The sequence below is a fragment of the Pithys albifrons genome, chromosome 6 (assembly GCF_047495875.1).
Source record: "Pithys albifrons albifrons isolate INPA30051 chromosome 6, PitAlb_v1, whole genome shotgun sequence".
Classification (NCBI taxonomy): Eukaryota; Metazoa; Chordata; class Aves; order Passeriformes; family Thamnophilidae; genus Pithys; species Pithys albifrons.
This window is the reverse complement of record NC_092463.1, coordinates 6,135,961-6,153,988: the sequence shown is the minus strand read 5'-3', so window position 1 is coordinate 6,153,988 and position 18,028 is coordinate 6,135,961. Positions and strand designations below refer to the sequence as shown.

At 41.4% G+C, this 18,028-nt stretch overlaps 1 protein-coding gene across 1 annotated transcript in view; it reads right to left on the bottom strand.

The window, feature by feature from the left end:
- MNAT1 (MNAT1 component of CDK activating kinase) overlaps positions 1–18,028 on the bottom strand; it is a 128,566-nt gene that overhangs the window by 27,730 nt on the left and 82,808 nt on the right. The window contains exon 7 of the mRNA XM_071557320.1: positions 9,802–9,923. Within this exon, the coding sequence (XP_071413421.1) occupies positions 9,802–9,923 (122 nt within the window). The remainder of the gene's footprint in view (positions 1–9,801; positions 9,924–18,028) is intronic.

The following is an 18,028-nucleotide window of genomic DNA, read 5'->3' as shown; positions in this document are numbered from 1 at the left end:
GAAAAAAAGGAAAAGGAAAAAAGGAAAAGGAAAAAAAGGAAAAGGAAAAAAGGAAAAGGAAAAAAGGAAAAGGAAAAAAGGAAAAGGAAAAAAGGAAAAGGAAAAAAGGAAAAGGACTACACATATACATATATATATGTATATAATTATTACATGTATGTGCATTCCTTCGCAGAGGAATAGTGGAGACCAAGTGCACAACCACCACCTGATATCAGCAGGAATTTAAAAGCATGGAGAACATGCTCACCTTAAGCACCACCTTAGGAGAAACACCACCAGCACAGCAGCTGACTGGATCCCTCAGCAAAAAAACCCTATCCATGCAACAAATCTGGACTGATGGGTCATTAAAAATGGTGACTAAATTACTTTTTTTGTAATTCCATATTTAAAATACAGAAAAACATAACACTTCCAGTACAAAAGTAACCAAGCATGTAGCAAGTGCATTACATCAACTTCAATTATAAATCTAACCTGCTAATATTTTCAACACTATATTTGTTCTCGCACACTTTCGAATTACTCCAACACTATTTTAAACAAATCCTTTCACTGAAGAAAACATCAATATATCAAAACTATTTTTTAAACTAATGAGTTTCCTTTTTTGCAAGGCAATTACTGTAAGTACTGAAAAGGTTTCCATGGCACCCTCCACTTCCAACTGACAAATATCGGGAATAGCTGGACATAAACCAAACAAACTGAGATCCCCAAATCAGCAGCGTTTGACTTGAGTAAAAACATTAAATGTTTTCAAGCAGAAGCATTGAAAAACTTATTCCTACTGAAAGAAAAAAGGTATGTACACACACCTGCTGCTCTACCAATCTAAGCAGGAAACCATTTCACTGCTGCATCATAAGTATAAGAAAAGTGCTTATTAAAACATTAATCACAGTCCATTATATTCTGACTCCATGCCAGAAGTTCCCATTACATCACTGAAAATATCTATTAACCAAAACTTGATTCTGACAAGTTACAGAAGTGTAGTGTTTAGGATTTAGTAATGTAAGAGTCAGTTTTGGAAGAACAGTTACACAATTGATTTTGCAGTGGCAAGCAACTATAATTAATTGTTTTTGTGACATTTATTACAGCAATGGGGTTGATTTAGCTGGTGTTTCTACTGTAAAATTATTAAAAAATTATTTCAAACTTCATCTACTTTTATTAAACACATTTATTGTGAAGGTATTTAATACCCAGGGCTGGCTAAACAATTTTAAAATGTGCTGGATATACCAGTGCATGTAAAACTGTATTGTCTTGTGTAAATATGGGCCTTGTTTAGAACTACGTCTCGCAGGAAATTATGCCAAATGAAAACCATCTCCCCTTCTCCTCTCCCACTGAAAAGGATTTATGTTTTTACATTTAATACCAGTTAAAGAAACAAAACTATGGGGGCGTTACCTTCAAGCCTGAGCAATAGTTCAGCTGTGAAGTTTGATTATGTTCAAACCCCTGTTTTGTTATTAGAAACGTGGCCTAACTCAAGTGCTTCAACTTGGAAGAGGGAGAAGTGACAACTCAGTTCTTTCTGGAGGGCTGGCACTACATGACTTGTTAACCTAGAACGGTTTTCAACTAACTCCTAGCAAGGCTTTAAAGCCAAAGCCATGAAAATCGGTTCCTAAATGTGTGTATATAATCTTCAGCAAACCATTTTAATTGTAGGTACTTTCCTCAACCTCCTGGTAAGAAGCACCACTGAAAAAAATAATTTAAAATATAGAGAATGACAGGGAACACATATTATGTTTTTTGCCATTTCACCAAGTCCAACTGCAATCAGGGAACACAAAAGCACAAACTGCTTGTTTGGAAGGAGCTAAAAGCTCCAATTCTTATGGGTGTGTAAGACTAAGATTTTTTTTTAACAAGAAACTAGGACAAATAAAGCAGGGAACACTCTTATGATGGGATAAAATCAACTCTTAAGAAAAGTTCCCTGGTTCCACTTTTTCAAAAAGTTCCTCCAGTGTGATCTAATCTCAGGGACCACAGGATCATTATCAAAATAAGAAAACAGAGACAACTAGCCCAACCCTTAAAAATCTTGTCATCCACCCAGATCAGTTCCATATACTGGATCAAATTTATCAGTGGAATTACTGACTGGCAATGGGCATGCTCCTCTGGGAACAGGATCCCTCACTTCTACCACTTCCTCAGAGAAGCTTTAAACATTATTGACTCCTGCAACAGAGTTATCTGAAGGGAGTTAAAGAATTACAAGCAACTGCTTGAGAAGCTGCAGAAAGTTTCAAGCAAGACACTCCTCTGACATTTAAGGAAACTTGTAATTCACCTTCTCAGCCATCTGATACCTGAACAAACAATCTTCCTTTGGAAGGCTGCTTTACAACCACATTTATCAGAGTCAGAGTCAAGACTTCACTCCTCTCAACTAAGGTGTTCCTGCCTCTGTAAGTCCAACACTGGGTTTAAAGAAATCATTTGGGGGCTCTGCCCCGGGAAGAGCTACAAAAGCCAGAGGACACCAAGGCCCTGCTGTTGCTGAAGTGAGAGATAAGCAGCAAAGACCAGTCCTGCACATGCAAAGTGTATGTATTGGGTTTTTTGTGGCAACTACACAGTTCCCAATGAAATTCTTCATATGACTGAGAAGTCAGAGAAAAACTCAAAAAGGGCAACATGATGGAGTGAAGAAGAAACAAGGAAGGAAAAAAGCAGAGAAAAGGAAAATACTGAGCACAAAAACTATTGACCTCAAATTGACCACAAAATTTCAGAGAAGCAACAGAAGATCTAACACTTAACTTCTACAAAAATACACTTTTCTCAGCAGATGGAGGACAGTCTGTGGACATAAAAAAAGTCACAGGAGAACCAGACATCAATAGCAGTATCAATGCAGGCAATGAAAGGAAGGATGAAAGCAAAGAAGGGCTTTTAGTAACAGGTAAGGACTGTCACAGAGGATCAGATATTTTTAAATGGATGGTAGTAACAAGGCTTTGATTTGGTGAGACACAAGAGTGCAGAAAACAGGGCATTTGGCCCAGCCAATTGCTGGATGCCTCCTGCCACATTATAATCCATCAGCAGGCACCTTTGCCTGACACCATTCCTCTGCCTCTACACCTGCAGAGACACCTCAGGGTTTGCCTCCTACCAATTCACGATAATAAAGCCAATATTACCATCCTGGTTTTCTGAAACAATTCGAAATATTTACTGATTTACTGATTCATCCTGAGACAAGTACATTTTGCAGACAAATCTCCATTCCTTAGGTTAAGGCTCCTAATTTTTTTCCCCTCTTCACATTATTAGTATTTTAATAAATGTATGATTGAGTATTCAGCAAGCACACACTACAGAAAGACTATTCTGGAATAAATGGTATAATTACATTTCCTACAGCGACCTTGTAATCTCTCGAGTATTTATTCTAGACTAAACAGCCTTACTCAGCTGCCCTGTGTCTGATTGTCGATGAAAGAAGCTTGTTTGACAACTGCTTCGAGCAGAAACATATTTTTTCCATGATTGCATGAAAAAGTAAAAAAACATGACCAGACCAGTATTCCGAGCACAGACTCGTGTCAGATCGATGAGTTAATTTTGAAGCCAAACGCCAACAAAAACAATCACTATGGACATTCTGCTGTCATGGCCAGTTTTTGAGGTGAGTTTAGTGGCACACACACAACTACAGCCAAATTCACATATAAGAAACTACACGTTGTATTCAGGCTTCCTTCTTTGTTTCTTTATATATTTTCCATATTCTCTGCCTTTATAGCCCTCCAGAGACCTTTTACAGTTACAGAACCCACACTATACCCACAGGTGGGCGGGCAGGAAGCAGAACTCTCCGTTTCATAAGCAGTCCACTTTTAATATATTCAATTGCTAATGACCTTGACAGAAGAGCTCCATGCAAAACACCATATTCTACAGGGTGTCATTTGAAATGTTCATAGACATTTTGGCCAGAAAGCTGATTTCTTAAACAGTAAGATTTCAGACTTACTAAAGGCTGCACTCCTTGATTTCCATTCTGCTGGAAAAATTGGTGCTAATCTGCCTCCCCCATACTGAATTTGCATCCTTCCAAAATCCTACAATGAAACTTGTAGGATTTCTGTGGTACTCTAAAGCAATAGAGAGAGAGTAATCAGGCATTGGAATGGGCTGCCCAGAGAGGGCGTGGATTCCCCGTCCCTGGAGGTTTTTAAGGTGAGATTGGCCGTGGCACTGAGTGCCATGATCTGGTAAAGGGACTGAAGTTGGACCAAGGGTTGGACTTGATGATCTCGGAGGTCTTTTTCAACCCAATCAATTCTATGATTCCATGAATACCAGACAGTTCCTGCATCAAACCAAATTAAGATGCTTTACACAGTTGTTGCCTTGTTCCATCCTCTCTTGAAAGACACAGCACACTCGGCCATATCCACTATTCCAAAGAAGAGAACTCACATAGTACTTGTCATTCACAGGGTTTTATTCAATTATTCACGATTAAATGAACAACAACAACAACCAAAAAGGCTGTATGTAAATGTAGCTGTGTCTTTAGAGCAATAATTACTCCTTACCTGCCAATTCTCATTCATTAGGTGCCTGATTCAAAATGCACTGCAGCTGACAGAAATCTCTCTACTGAGGATCAGGCCCTGCAACAGGAGACTCTGGGAAATGCAGACCATATGCCTTGGTAGCCAAGAGAATTTCTGCAAGGAGCACAGCCCTCTGTATGCCCTCCAAAGCAAGACATGCTTTCCTTGCTCTTACTCAATCTTTTAATTCTGACTACTGAGCTTATTGAGAGACCAGATTCCATTAAAAGGAGCAGAATGAATTCAGTGTTCAAAATCAATGGGCCACAGCAGATCAAATCAGCCCTTCATTTGCGGCTTTTCTCCTTTTCCAAGATTCAAGAAATATCTGCATACCCCAGTGACAGAGCAGATGTGAAAAATCACCTGCTATGACTTTTAAAGCCCAGCGTTCCTGTCACCCATTCAAAATCAATTCTCAGTTATTTCACTGCCTTGAACCCTACACAGACACTGACAGAGTTTGAGCAAAAACTAATCCAGCCAAAGACCAGCTCAGCTATGGTTTAAGAACAGTTTGGAGAACATCCTTACTATTGCTTCACTTAAAAAAATAAAATCACAGTGATTGACAGCAAAGAAGTTACACGAGGCATTTCTACATTAAGTGCCAGAACTCTACATGTGTTTTAAATTACACTACAACACTGTACAACAAAGAAATATGCAGAAATTTTCCACTTGAAGTGAAGGTTAAAAATTAAACACTAACAAAGCTCTAGCAGATATGAAATCCAACCTCAATGCAAAATTTGAGATGACTGAGCTGTCCTACACAAGGAAAAAAGGAATGAATCAATCCAGTTGTTCATAATAAAGAGTGGAATAAAACACGTTCATTGTATGTACAGATTTTCACAGCACTCCCACTCTGCTTCAGTACTTACCCTCAACTCTTAAAATGACATTTTCCTTAGATTTAATTTATTGAAGTATATTACCTATCCTCATTAGATTAGTGGTCACTCTTGAACTTTGTTTTCTGCATCTTATTTAAACAAACTGGAGCACTCCTAACAATGTGGTTATACATGAAAACAAGGTGATAGATCAATGGAACATCACAATTTTCCCTAAAGGAAAGAAAAGATTTTTGGAGCAAACTTGACTTTTATATACACACATAGATAATCAGATTGTATCTCTCCAAAGTTAAGTAGCCAAACACAATCTTATTCTAACCAGCCCAGGTTTGACTCAATTACAAGGTCTGCACAGAAGTTCTGCCTTAATATAAAGAATTCAAGTGACATGCAAACAGACATTTTTAATCTTACTTGTAAATTAACTCTGTTTTATGGGAATGGTGAGGGATAAGACTGGCACTGTGTTGAGAGTATGATCCACTTTGGATTCCAAGAGACTGTTTCTAAACTTTGAGAGATGGAGTTCACCATCTTCACCTAAAATGTTAATCACATGAGCAGATTTTTGACTGCAGTCAGCTTTTAAGGAGCTTGTGTATGGCTCTTCACAGCTGTAAATACTCGGTGTGAGGACATTATGTGGCCACTCCTGCTTCACATACATACTCTCAATTACTGCCAAGAATGTCTTTACATTTTTCAAGACCTCAAACAAACATCATTTTGATCCTCAGGGGGTTTGTGTTTTGTTTTTTTCTTTAAAATCAAAACTACATGCATTTTTAAAGCAACACGCTGATTTCCAACCCCATCCTGGGTTTTTCTTTTGCTACTTGGCATGTCAGCTTGTTATATTTTTCATTTCTTTTGTTTTGCAGCAAGAAAAATGCAGACCTCCAACCACACAAATTCAGCATGCTCAGCTAAAACATTAGAAAGAAAGGAAAAAAAAAAGAAAAAAGAAAGACAGGTCTTTCTTGCCCCTCTAAGAAAATCTCCAGGTAATGGCAGTGAGTGCCTGAGCATCCAAGTCCTCTTCATGTTCTCTCTCCCCAAAACCATGGTAGGTCACACAGCCTTGCCATGACTTGGGCAATTCAACAAATTTGAACCAATCTGAAAGACAAGGCTCTCAAAACATGACTCCCATCACCAGATTGCCTCCGACTCCACACAGAAACCAGCAGATCCTCCAAGCACATCTGTGAACTCTGCAGTGATTCAGAGCAGTGACCAGGTCACACAGGGCTCTGGGTCACCACGGAGGGACAGGCAGCTGCAGAGCCTGCCCCAGGATGGGAATGTCACAGTGATCCAACACTCCACTTTTCTCCAAGGGAAGCACCACAGGTTAGGGAGATGCTCTGACACGTGTCTTCTCCCCTTCTCCAAGTCGCATTTCCCTTAGACAGCTGAGAGAGGCATGAGCTGGTCCCCTCAGTCTGAACAACCAAAGCAACCTTTACCAGGGGGCTGAAGGACACAAACCCCCACACATTATACCAATCATTTGTGTTGGGGGGGAATAATTACTTCTTTATTATTCTCAGACTTCCAAATAACAAAAAAATGCATCATAAGGATGTTAATGCTTTTCTGCAGTACTTAGCAAAAAAAAGAAAATTTTCATTCCACGAGGAAACTGAAAACAAATTTCTAAGAACAATTTGAACATAAATTTCCTTTTTTGCAAAAAACCCAAAGTCCACACAGTAGTGCAGTGGGAGGATGCAGAAACAAGTTTATTGGTCTGCTCACAAAGTTCTCTGTAAAGCCTAATAAGCAAATAATACAGGTCATCTTAAAAAGCAATTTTTTAAAAATAATGAAATCTCCCTAACAAGTATTCTAAATGATCCCTTAAGGATTAACCCTTTTTTCCTACAAACCTTCTTGCCAGCTGTCCTTTATTACAGCAGTTTACTAAGAAATAAACTCAACACTGTTACTGAAACAAAGTGAGTCATGCAAAGGGTAAGAGGTTAAGATGTGAATATTCAAAAAGCCTATTCTACTGAGTGTTTTGAAGAGAATAAACTGTACCTTAACAAAAAAAGAAGTCAATAAATTATGCGACCAGAAGAGAATTCAAAGTCTGCAGGTTGGCAGTGTCTCTGCAATAATTCTGGCTCCAGAAACTCAGGTAACAGCCTGAACATTTGAGGGAACTATTTAGCAGCAATAAATAGCCAGACTGCAAAATTATTAACAGGAAAATAAAAAGAGAGAGAAACAAAAAATAAATAAAATTAAATACATTTAGAATCATAGAATGGTTTGGGTTGGAAGGGACCTTAAAGACCACTGAGTTCCAACCCCCCTGCCATGGGTAGGGATGCCACCCACCAGGCCGGGTGGCTCAAAGCCCCATCCAGCCCGGCCTTTTATGAGTGCAAATGAACAGGAAAGTAAAAATCTTGAGAGGAGTGGATGTCACTGTGCCCAGCTCTTCTGCCTCACCCAGGCAGCTGTATGCAGCTGCCTGAGAACCCCCAAAGCAGGGACAGAGGCACATTAGTTAAGCATTCATCATCAACAGGAAATGCGCATGAGTTCATATAAACACAGAAACACAAATATATAAACCAACAGCCCTGCACAGTCTGAGGTATTTCAGACACCCCACGGAATAGGGTTAGAGCTGTGTCGGCTGGGAACCCACAGCATTGGTGTGTTTGTCTTGGAATGGCAAACGGCCCCAGGACTCAGAGCAGCTCCTCTGGTGGGCACCACCAACCCACCCACCCCCAAGCCTCCCGCTGCTGCCACAGCCACCTCACACACACCCCTGTGCTCTGAACTCCTGTGCCACCCCCAGAGCCAAGCCCAGCAACCCTGGCTGTCCATGCTTGCAGGACAAAAATGACACATTTCAAGGTGTGTCCAGGAGAGGACTGCGGCGTTGCCTGCAAACCCTGCTCTGGATACACTCACACATGGATGCTGCAATGCAACCGTAGGACTTAAAGCATTCTGTTCTGCAAGGAGTTCTGCTGCCTCTGAAGCCCTGTCACAAGCAATTAATGGGATGGACATGGATCACACAGGGTTCCTGATGGATTTGAACACAGGGGGCACAGGCAAAGGGACAGGGAGGGGAAATCCTCCCTGCACAAGTCATCTTTTTTCGTTTAGATGAGGCTGAGGGCTGGGAGGGCCTCAAAGCTGCCCTCGCACTTGGAGGTCCCTCACAGCTGTGCTTCATCCAAACAGGTGGTGAAGGCTGAGCCAGGCTAGGCCCAAGTTTAAACTGTTAATTAATATTTGGTCTCAGACTCTTGGTATCAGAAAATAAAAATTATGGGCATCAGGAGGTCATAAAAATGGAGACAACTTCAGTTCCAGGCAGCCTTGAGTTTCCTAAAGCACCATTAGGTTGCTTATTTACTTAAAGTCTATCTACCTCTGTCATTTTCTGGATGAGATACAATTTTTCCCATGCCAGTGAACTAGGTGGGATTCCTGTTTGGATTTCAGTGGTCTCAGAAACTGCACATTAAATTGTCTCAACTTTACTCAGTACTTTGTGGCTTCAGTTTTCCCATATTGTACAGCCAAATGTAAACTGTTATTTTTTAAACTCTTTCTCGCCTTGCCAGTCTGCACATTCATTCTGCCATGTAGTTTTCCAGTCACTGGAAGTGCTGTTGCCCTTCAAAGTTAGGCCATGATGAGTTGGGTGACACTATGACACTATCCCAGTAGCCACACGTTTTCAGGTGGCATTTCAGCAGCAAACACATCTCTAGAGAGCAGACATGACACTTCTGGACTTCCTACCCTCCATTACCCAGGCACAGAACGCTTCTAAAACCCCTTCCAACCATGGCTGCACACCCTGATGCTGGAGCAGCCCTGCATTGTATTTTTGACATAAGTTGAGCTCTGTGCTCCATTTCTCACAAACGCAGTTTGACTGTAGACAGCAGCCGACAAGTAAATCTCCCCTTTTCCATGGCAAACAGCCCAACTTTAATATTTTTACTGGCTTACAGCTGGGTAAATTAAGCCCCAGATTTTTATTTATTTATTTTTTAATACCGTGCAACTGAAAATGAACAGCTACTTCACTATGACTGCCAAGGACAACCTTAAAAACACTAATGCAATCCAGTCCAGCTCTCAATAGATCTATAAAGGCTAGAGGACCAAAAATTTCAGCTTATTCACCCAAACAAAATGTTGGTTGGGCAGGAAGTCTAATATTTCATTAAGATGCTTCAAAAAAAATTTTAAAAAAAGGAAAGAAAAGGGTCCCCTGGCAATCTGAAGATGGTAACAGTCCCAGCTATAATCCCATGAAATGGGAATTAAAATGCAGTGTTACTTACCCCAGCCTTCCCAGCATTTCAAGCTCTGGAACTGGTGGTCCATATGTCTCCACTTGCAGAGGCTGATACTCATACAAAGCTTCCTCCAGCTTTGGAATGGGAGCTAGTGAAATCTGCTGACCCTGTTAAAAGAAAAAAAAAAGATCTATATACTGGGTCAAGGTTTTGGGTTGATGTTTAAATGCAGTGCAAGAACAAGCTGATACCATTAACCTGGTCCAGACAAAGACTGTCCCATTAAGAACATACTGCCCACTATATGACTCATTTCTTTGTGATTTAAATTTTTTACTGGGACCTACAGATTGGAAGTGATGTTTCATTAGCTACAGTTGTTTATACAAGGTATGAGAAAGGGGCAAGTTTTATTGAAGGTGAGTTTACCATTGGAGAGTACAGCTGCTTCCAGTGTCACTAGTAAAATTATTATTAGGTTAAAATTTCGTTTATCAGAAGTACTATCAAACAAATGTCTCTGAGAAAACCTACTCAATTCTGTAATCAATGATTTCCTGAAAGCCCTAATTAGAAAGGGAAGCCTCTTTCCTTTCTCTCTGCAGGCTTTGCAGGCTCCCATATCTAATGGCTCTCAAGATAGACTTTCATAGAGCAATACAATTAATTCATTCAGCAAATTCCCATTTGTTTCATAACTGAAAATATAGAAACACACAAACATTAAACTTCCATTCCAGATGGTACTTTTGCAAGCCCTTCAGATCAGTGAGGAATAGTGAGATTTCCCCCCCTGCCTTCCCTCTCCAAGTCCCTATCACTCCAAACTCTCACAAAACAGGAGACTTGTGTCTGGAAAGGAGGGGTCGGGAGGATGTGTGACAGAGCCAAAGTTAACAGATGTTGCTGCGTGACATTCTACACTGATTTGTTGATCTTTCACACAGTTTCAATTTTCTACTGTATTCTATGGTGCTCACAAAAATTAGGAGCAGCAGCAAAAAGACAGAGCACTATGAGGTCTCCCAAAACAGCCTGGCTTTCCCTGTAGAAATCGAGCTTCCCATCTGCAAAATGCAGGAGTTTAGCAAAGTGGTAGTATTGTTTTTGTAGACATTTTGTCTGCAACAGGAGATGGGAAGCTTTCCACGGTGTAATGCCGTGGATAACAACCCTGGCTCCCACTGGTGATCACTTACTGAGCTGAGCTTCCCTGGGGCTACTCATGTGAGAGCATCTACTCCCTCAAGTGGAAACTGCAGGCTCCTAATGAGGGACATTGAGTTAAAATTAACTAAAGACAGGGGAAAAAAAAGGTCAGTAGAAGGGGAACACTGTTAATTAAATTTGTGGTTAAGGACAGAGACCTTTCTGGATTTGGAGCAGAGATATTTTTGTTTAGAGAGTTGCAGAAAATAGCTAAGAAAACTGAAGACTCAAGTCCTTGAGAAGTGCTGTCAAGGATCTAAGCAGATCTCTATGGAAATATCAAGAGCTCAAGTTTTCCACTGAAATGGCTCTATTTGTGTGATGAGAGCAGATAGTTTTAGCCTTTTCCTGCACCATGTGGGGGTCTGGAGGGGCCACTGCCAGTCCCATTATGGTGACAGTCCTGGGGGTGGAACGTGGTGAACAAAGTTCTCCAGTCAGCCACACCTCACTCCAACTCTCATGGTCAGCACACTTATTTCTGTGCCACAAGCTCCTGCTGCCATGTTAAAAGCAGGGGGCCACACACTTTAAAAAATGGAGGAAAAGAAAGGTTAAAAATTCAGCTCTAATTCCACTTTATGATATTTTAAGACACAAGTCCAGGGTCTTCTGTATTGCTAGAAGTTGTCAATTTACAATCTACTGTTCAAGTTCATGAAAATATTATACTTTGTGACTACATTTATGTGGGACTGTTATACCCACTCTAAGAGATTTAATCCGACTTTTAGATTTGAATTTTCAGCAATATCTTTGACTCTAACCAAAGCAGAGGGAAAGACATACCAGCATTTTACATGTGTACAGCCTCACCTGGCAAGTGAAGAGGCTCACTCTTTCCAAATCCAAATTTTGTTCCAGCCATAGAAAAGAAAATTTAGTTTCGGGCAAAGATCAAAACCATGGGAAATATTTTGGGAAATTACTTGTGTGTGGAAAAAGGAAGCAGCTCAGATTGCAGGAGCCACATCTCTGAAGGGCACCACCAGAACAGCTGCCCACTGTTAGAGAGTTGCCACTGGTGCATTCCCAACACGTTTTTAATGAGAGTGACTTCTGCTGATGTTGGCCAAGAGACATGGGAGGGCTCCTGACACATGGACTGGGCTCACCACTGCCCTCTTTCCCCACCACCATTTATGATGCTACAGATGCCCATCCCTGGGAACACCTGGGAGAACAGGATGAAAATGTTTCATTTGTCTTCCTCTCTGTGTGGGGTTCTCAAGGTGTCTGAGGTCAGAAGGGGTGAAGATGGTCATTAACTCTCAGATAACCACCCAGTAACTGTGAGGGAGCTCCTGTGAACAGTGGGGAGGGTAACTGGTCAGCCGAGCAGTTGTATTGGAGACACCAGTGCCAGGACCATGCCAGGACCTCTCTAAGGGATGTGGAATTGCATCACCAACACTGTGGAGGCCTTGAGAACAGCAGAATATCCAAAGAGAAGCTGCACTGCAGAAATTGTCCACCCTTGAGCTGGTCTCACATTATGTCCAGCGCAGGCTGGGACGTTTTGTGTTCCTGCACAAACTCCTAGGACTGGCAGTTCAGCCAAAACACCTTCTTTTGAAAGGTGTCCAATATAGGCTTAGATATTTCATTAAGGTCCACACACATCTCCTTGGTAAGCTGTTGCAATAGTCAATTTTCTTCACCATTACATACTGGCAACTGATTTCTGGTTCATCCATTCCCAGGCAGTGACTCTCTCCTATATCTTTCTCACCCACATCCTGGGCCAAGGTGCCAGCATTAGGAACCAGGATGTACCTCTGCATGACAAACCCACTGCACTGGTTTGTGTCCGGCCAGCAGATCTGCAGCCCAAGGAGGTTATGCAGCTGTATGAGACAGCTCATTTGTTTTCATTTCCCAGAATCACAACTTTAGCTGATGGGCTCTGGCAACATGGATTACATCCCACTTAGCAATGGGTAAAAAACCCCACAGCCAGCTGTTGCTCCTGCCCTATAGTCCTATGGCCTTCAGGCTCCTGAGCTCTTGTTCTTCCAGCTTGTTTAACCCTGCACAGGTTGGTGTGGTCCCAAGCACCGGGTATGGCACAGACCAGTGCAAAAGGTTGGGATGCAAACCAAAGGCATTCACTTTCCTACTCCCACTGATGTTGAGATAAGGTGATACACAAAAAAAGCCCTTGTTGAAGTGAAAAGGTTTAATTTGACCATTATTATCTCAGTTAAAAGTCATTTGACCAGAAGCATCCCACTCTTGTGTCTGTCCCAAGTGGTCCATAAGCAGTTCACAACAGACTGGTAAAAAAGGGATGCTCCTGTGTAACTTTAAAGAAACCACAACAGACAATAACTGTTACTTAGAACTTACACAGCACTTTTAGAGATACAAAACCCATTTTCAATCTATGAGGTAAGACTTTTAAATTTCCTGTATTCCACCTAGACAGTTGGCTTTACCTCTTTCCAGCATTAGGAGGCATTTATCAGCATGCTAAAACCAAACTGAAAGCAGTGGGGCCAAGATCTTTCTGCTTCTGCATTGCTTTCCCCTTACAAACCTAAAATCTGATGTTGTGGTCATGGCTAAGTATTTCCAATTCCCTTTGGATGTTGTAATGTTTGTGTAAAAGAAGCTGACAGTATCCAAATGGAGATAGAAAAGGCTTCCAAGAACACAGGCAACACATTTTCCTGCCTCCTCTCCCTCCCACCCCCATCTTCACGGCACACGAGTGTTTTCTCTGGGATTATTTTAGGCACCGGAGCTGCCTATTACATACTGGAATGTATGGAACCACAAAACATGCTGCTAATTAGAAGGAAGGCATTTGCTTATCCTTAGGACTTTGTTTATGTAAAAGCCTGCACAGCAATGGATTTGTGAGCAACTGCCTTTCCATTCATGTACTGCGCAGTTTCAGATGGGAGAAATACAGGATTAAATTGGGAGAGGGGCCTTAAATAAAGTCTTTGCATTAGAAATAGCACTGACCTGCTGATTTACTTTTCACTACCCAAATACACAGTTTGAGGCATCTCTCAGTTGAAATAGTAAGAAACAAAAGCTGTGGCCAATTTTGGTTTCAGACTGTGATACAACATGGCATTAATAAAAGAGAAGCCATGGATTACATACAGTGAAGAGCTGCCCTTGCAGTGACAAGGAGCTTATTTTAAACAAAAAAAATGCTCTTTTAGGAAGAATTATGGCTACCAGAACATCACCATTCTAGTATATCAGCGCACCTTTCATACGGGCTTGGGGAGGGACTCTTGGCAAATGCCAGGTGTATCAGTATTTGCTGGCACAAAGAGGTGCCACACAGAGTCCAGAAATATCTGCTCAAGGTGCAGCATTTACACTTCTTCCCATCCTGTCCTCTTTCCCTTTCCCTGTCTTCCTTCCCCCCCTTCCCTTGGAAGAAAAAAGAAACAACTGACAGTCTTCTGAAAAATCTTTCAAGTGCTGAGGAGGAGAAAGGAGACTGACACCAAAAATGCACTAGTAGGGGAAAGAGGAGGAACAGCTATGCCACAAAAACATCCCCAGGCAAGCGACAGAAGTCAGAGACTGGGGTCAGTAAAACTTGTCCAGACAAGGCAAGTTTCTGCACTAGCAGCAGCTGGATGGGTTGCTGCAGCCAATCTTTGGGCTTTTTTAATTTCTCTCTGCTTAGGAACTTACTCAGCTCTGCTATCACCACACTTGCAGAGCACAGCACACGGCAGATAACAGAAACAGCAGTGTGTGTGCTACGGCTCAGTAGGTCAGTTTGAAGCAATGTTATTTTTATTTAACCCTTTTCACCGCCAGGTCGCCCTCCCAAGCCTGGTGGAAGGACCACAAAGGGAACTAAGGACTGTGGGATGCCAGGGCATGACACTGCCAAAACATCCCCAGCATTGCCTCAATGGTACACGGCACAACAGAGAGGTCAACAAAGGCTCTTTCTGACACACCATCATCTGAGTGTGTAATTATCCAAATGCTTTCAAGTGAATGTTAAAACAAAACTATAAATTCCTTGAATTTTTAAGTATAAGCAGTCTTAGGAAACTATTTCACTGTTAAGCTCGTAACAGAATTCAGGTTTTGGAAAGATTTCATGTTAACACAATTTCTAACAGATATTAATGCAAATATTTTTGGCAATGTAGTCTCAGCCAAAAGATGTGGGGGTTTTGTGGGGTTTTTATGGGGCTTTTTTCCCCCTCCAGTTTGTACCCTCCCAACTGACTATTGACAAATACATGTCAGCAATGCTAATGCAGCTTTCTGATTCTGATTAACTACTTTGACTACACTAATACTCAGGAAAAGGAGAATGAAACTGATAGATTTGGAGGGCTCAGTTAATATTATTTTAACCTTTAGCCTCTCTGTCTTCTACAGCCTTTTTAAATAAACACAAACTATGTCAAACTAAAATGTATAATTCCATTCCTTAGCCTAAAATTCCTAAGCCAGTGAGGCATTTTCGAAGACTTAAATATCTGAAACCAACTTCTCTTTCTTCTGCTCTTGAAAAATCAACAATAAATCTAAATTCTTTCCTCGATTATGAGAAATGCTACAAGGATATCCCAGAAGCAAAACTGAGAGAGAACAAATGATCTGACAGAAAGCAACAGAACCAACAGTAGATTTCCTGTTGATCTCAAAACCAAAATCTGACCACATGTGGCAGGACCAGAGATACAAGACTGTCACCAGCCCTTATCCCCAGAGTAGATTATTTCAGATGCTTAATAACAATATGATTAAATTACTAAATTTAGATTTTTTTTTCTTCCCCTTCACATAACTTAATTTGATTTCCAAATGTCAAAACAGATTTAAAAGATGTGCTTTCTTTAGGAATGGCAGAAATAAACCAAGAGATAAACAACACTGAAGAAGCTATTAACAAAGACAGTCAGATACACGTGATTTGTTACACACAAACAGGTACCTGGGAAATTAACCACAGAGTGGTATGGGTTAAATCACATCACCAGTTCTACTTGCCTCCAAAATTTTCCTTTACAACTTTCTGACATAAGTAATTACCTGACCAGACTTATCTTTAAGCTCCTGCCAAAACGCCCCATTTCTCTAATCTCTCAGAATAAAGCCCATGTCCATCTAACATGCCGAAATACAACTCTGCTGGGTCCAAGCCAGCAGCAGGATTTAGTGCCTACTCCCTTCACAGAAAAGGCCGGTGCCCTTTCCTCATGTCCATGGATTGCAGCCCCTGCTTGGGACTGTCCTCTCCAGCACTGCCTGCTGAAGTCCAGGCAGAATTCAGGGGATAGTCTGGATGCTTATTACAACAAGTCACTCACTTGTTTTCAGTGGAGACTCCAGAGTTCTGGCAGGAACTGCCAAGCTTTCCTCAAAATCTCCAGCCCTGCTCAAAGGATATCCCACTACACAAGACAGCAACATTTTTGGGAACAAAGAATTAAAACACAACACCATGTTCATGTCACTAATAAGCCCACAGGTCACACTCCTGATTTGCAGCCCCAGTTCCTCAATCTTGCTCCCAACTCTGTCTCAGCTCCTGAGCACTCGTTCTGTGCAGCCCACTGTACACAGCTCAGCTGCTTCTGCTCCTTTTGCTCCAGCCCCAGGGCCTTTACTCTGAACACAATACCTGTTGGGCACTTTCAGCCAGACCCAAGAGCCTTGCCACTGGCTGCTGCGTCCTGTTCTGATGCCCTGGGAACGTCAGATGCATTTCTAAATCTCACTATCAGCTCACAGTCTTTTTCCTACTGTGGCTTTCACCAGCACAGCCCTTCTCAGGGTACAACTGCAGGTTCTTTCCGTTCTCAGAGAGGGGGTGGATTCCCCATCCCTGGAGGTTTTTCAACTGAGATTGGCCGTGGCACTGAGTGCCATGATCTGGTAAAGGGACTGGAGTTGGACCAAGGGTTGGACTTGATGACCTCGGAGGTCTTTTCCAACCCAATCGATTCTATGATTCTTCAGAGAAATCTTTCACTGCAGGTGACTCCAAGCCCCTGTACTGTTCAGTTTGTTACACCAATCCTCAGTGTGGTATGTTAGCAATACAGCATTAAGCAGAATTAAGCAAACTTTTGTTGGGTTTCTACATCAGACCTCTGGAGCCTTGGTCATTTTGATTGGGTTGTCAACAGAGCACAGTATCAACTATCAACAGTAGCCAAGCTAATTACAGGAGTTAAATCTTTAACACAGCATTGTTTAAAATACACACATTAAGGGTCTAATTTTTGAAGGGATGTGAAGTAGAAGTCAGCCTGACAAATGCCACTTTGTGTATTATGAGGAATAACACTGAGAGAGGGACAGACACAGCAGTGGAGGTCAGAGCACAGCACATCACTCACCCACCAGTGACAACTGTGTGAGTCTCCCCACAGGTGAACCCACTGCTTGTTCCTATTTTGTTGCAGTAAAGCTGTGTGTTATGCTGATATAATCCCTCTGTTGTGCAAGGTAATTATTTAGGATTTCCTGGAGAACAGTGGAACCTGCCAAAATCAGCTGCTTTATTAGAACAGCAGCTCATAGAGAATCATACATCACTGTACTCCACTATCTGCTCTTTCCTGGGATCCTCTAAAGCAGCTTCCCCTCATACAAACAGTCACAGCTCCACAGTATCGTTTTTGAGGAATGCAAAGGCTGATGGATGATTAAAAATGAAAGAGTGCTTAAAATAACAAAACCAAACAGAGAGCTGACCTGGTCTGTAGAAGATGAGAAACTCTGTGTGTGTGTATGAAAGTCAGACACATATTCCCTGAGTTAAACCTCAGAATCCAGCCTAGACCCAGATAAATGTTGATAAAGATGCAGAACTTCATATTCAGCATGGCTTATGTCTGTCTGATAAAGGGAAGAAATGAAGTGAGATTCCTTGAATAGCTAGATTTTAAGGAGGGACTACTGAGGGTTGATAATAGTCTGGCAAAAGAAAGCAAGGAAGTTTTTATAGCAACAGGAACGAAAAAAGAAATAAAATATGAAGAAAAGGACAATAAAGGCAGATGAAAGGAAAAATATTAAGAGAACAGAAAAACAGGAAGAGTGAATTATTAGAAAC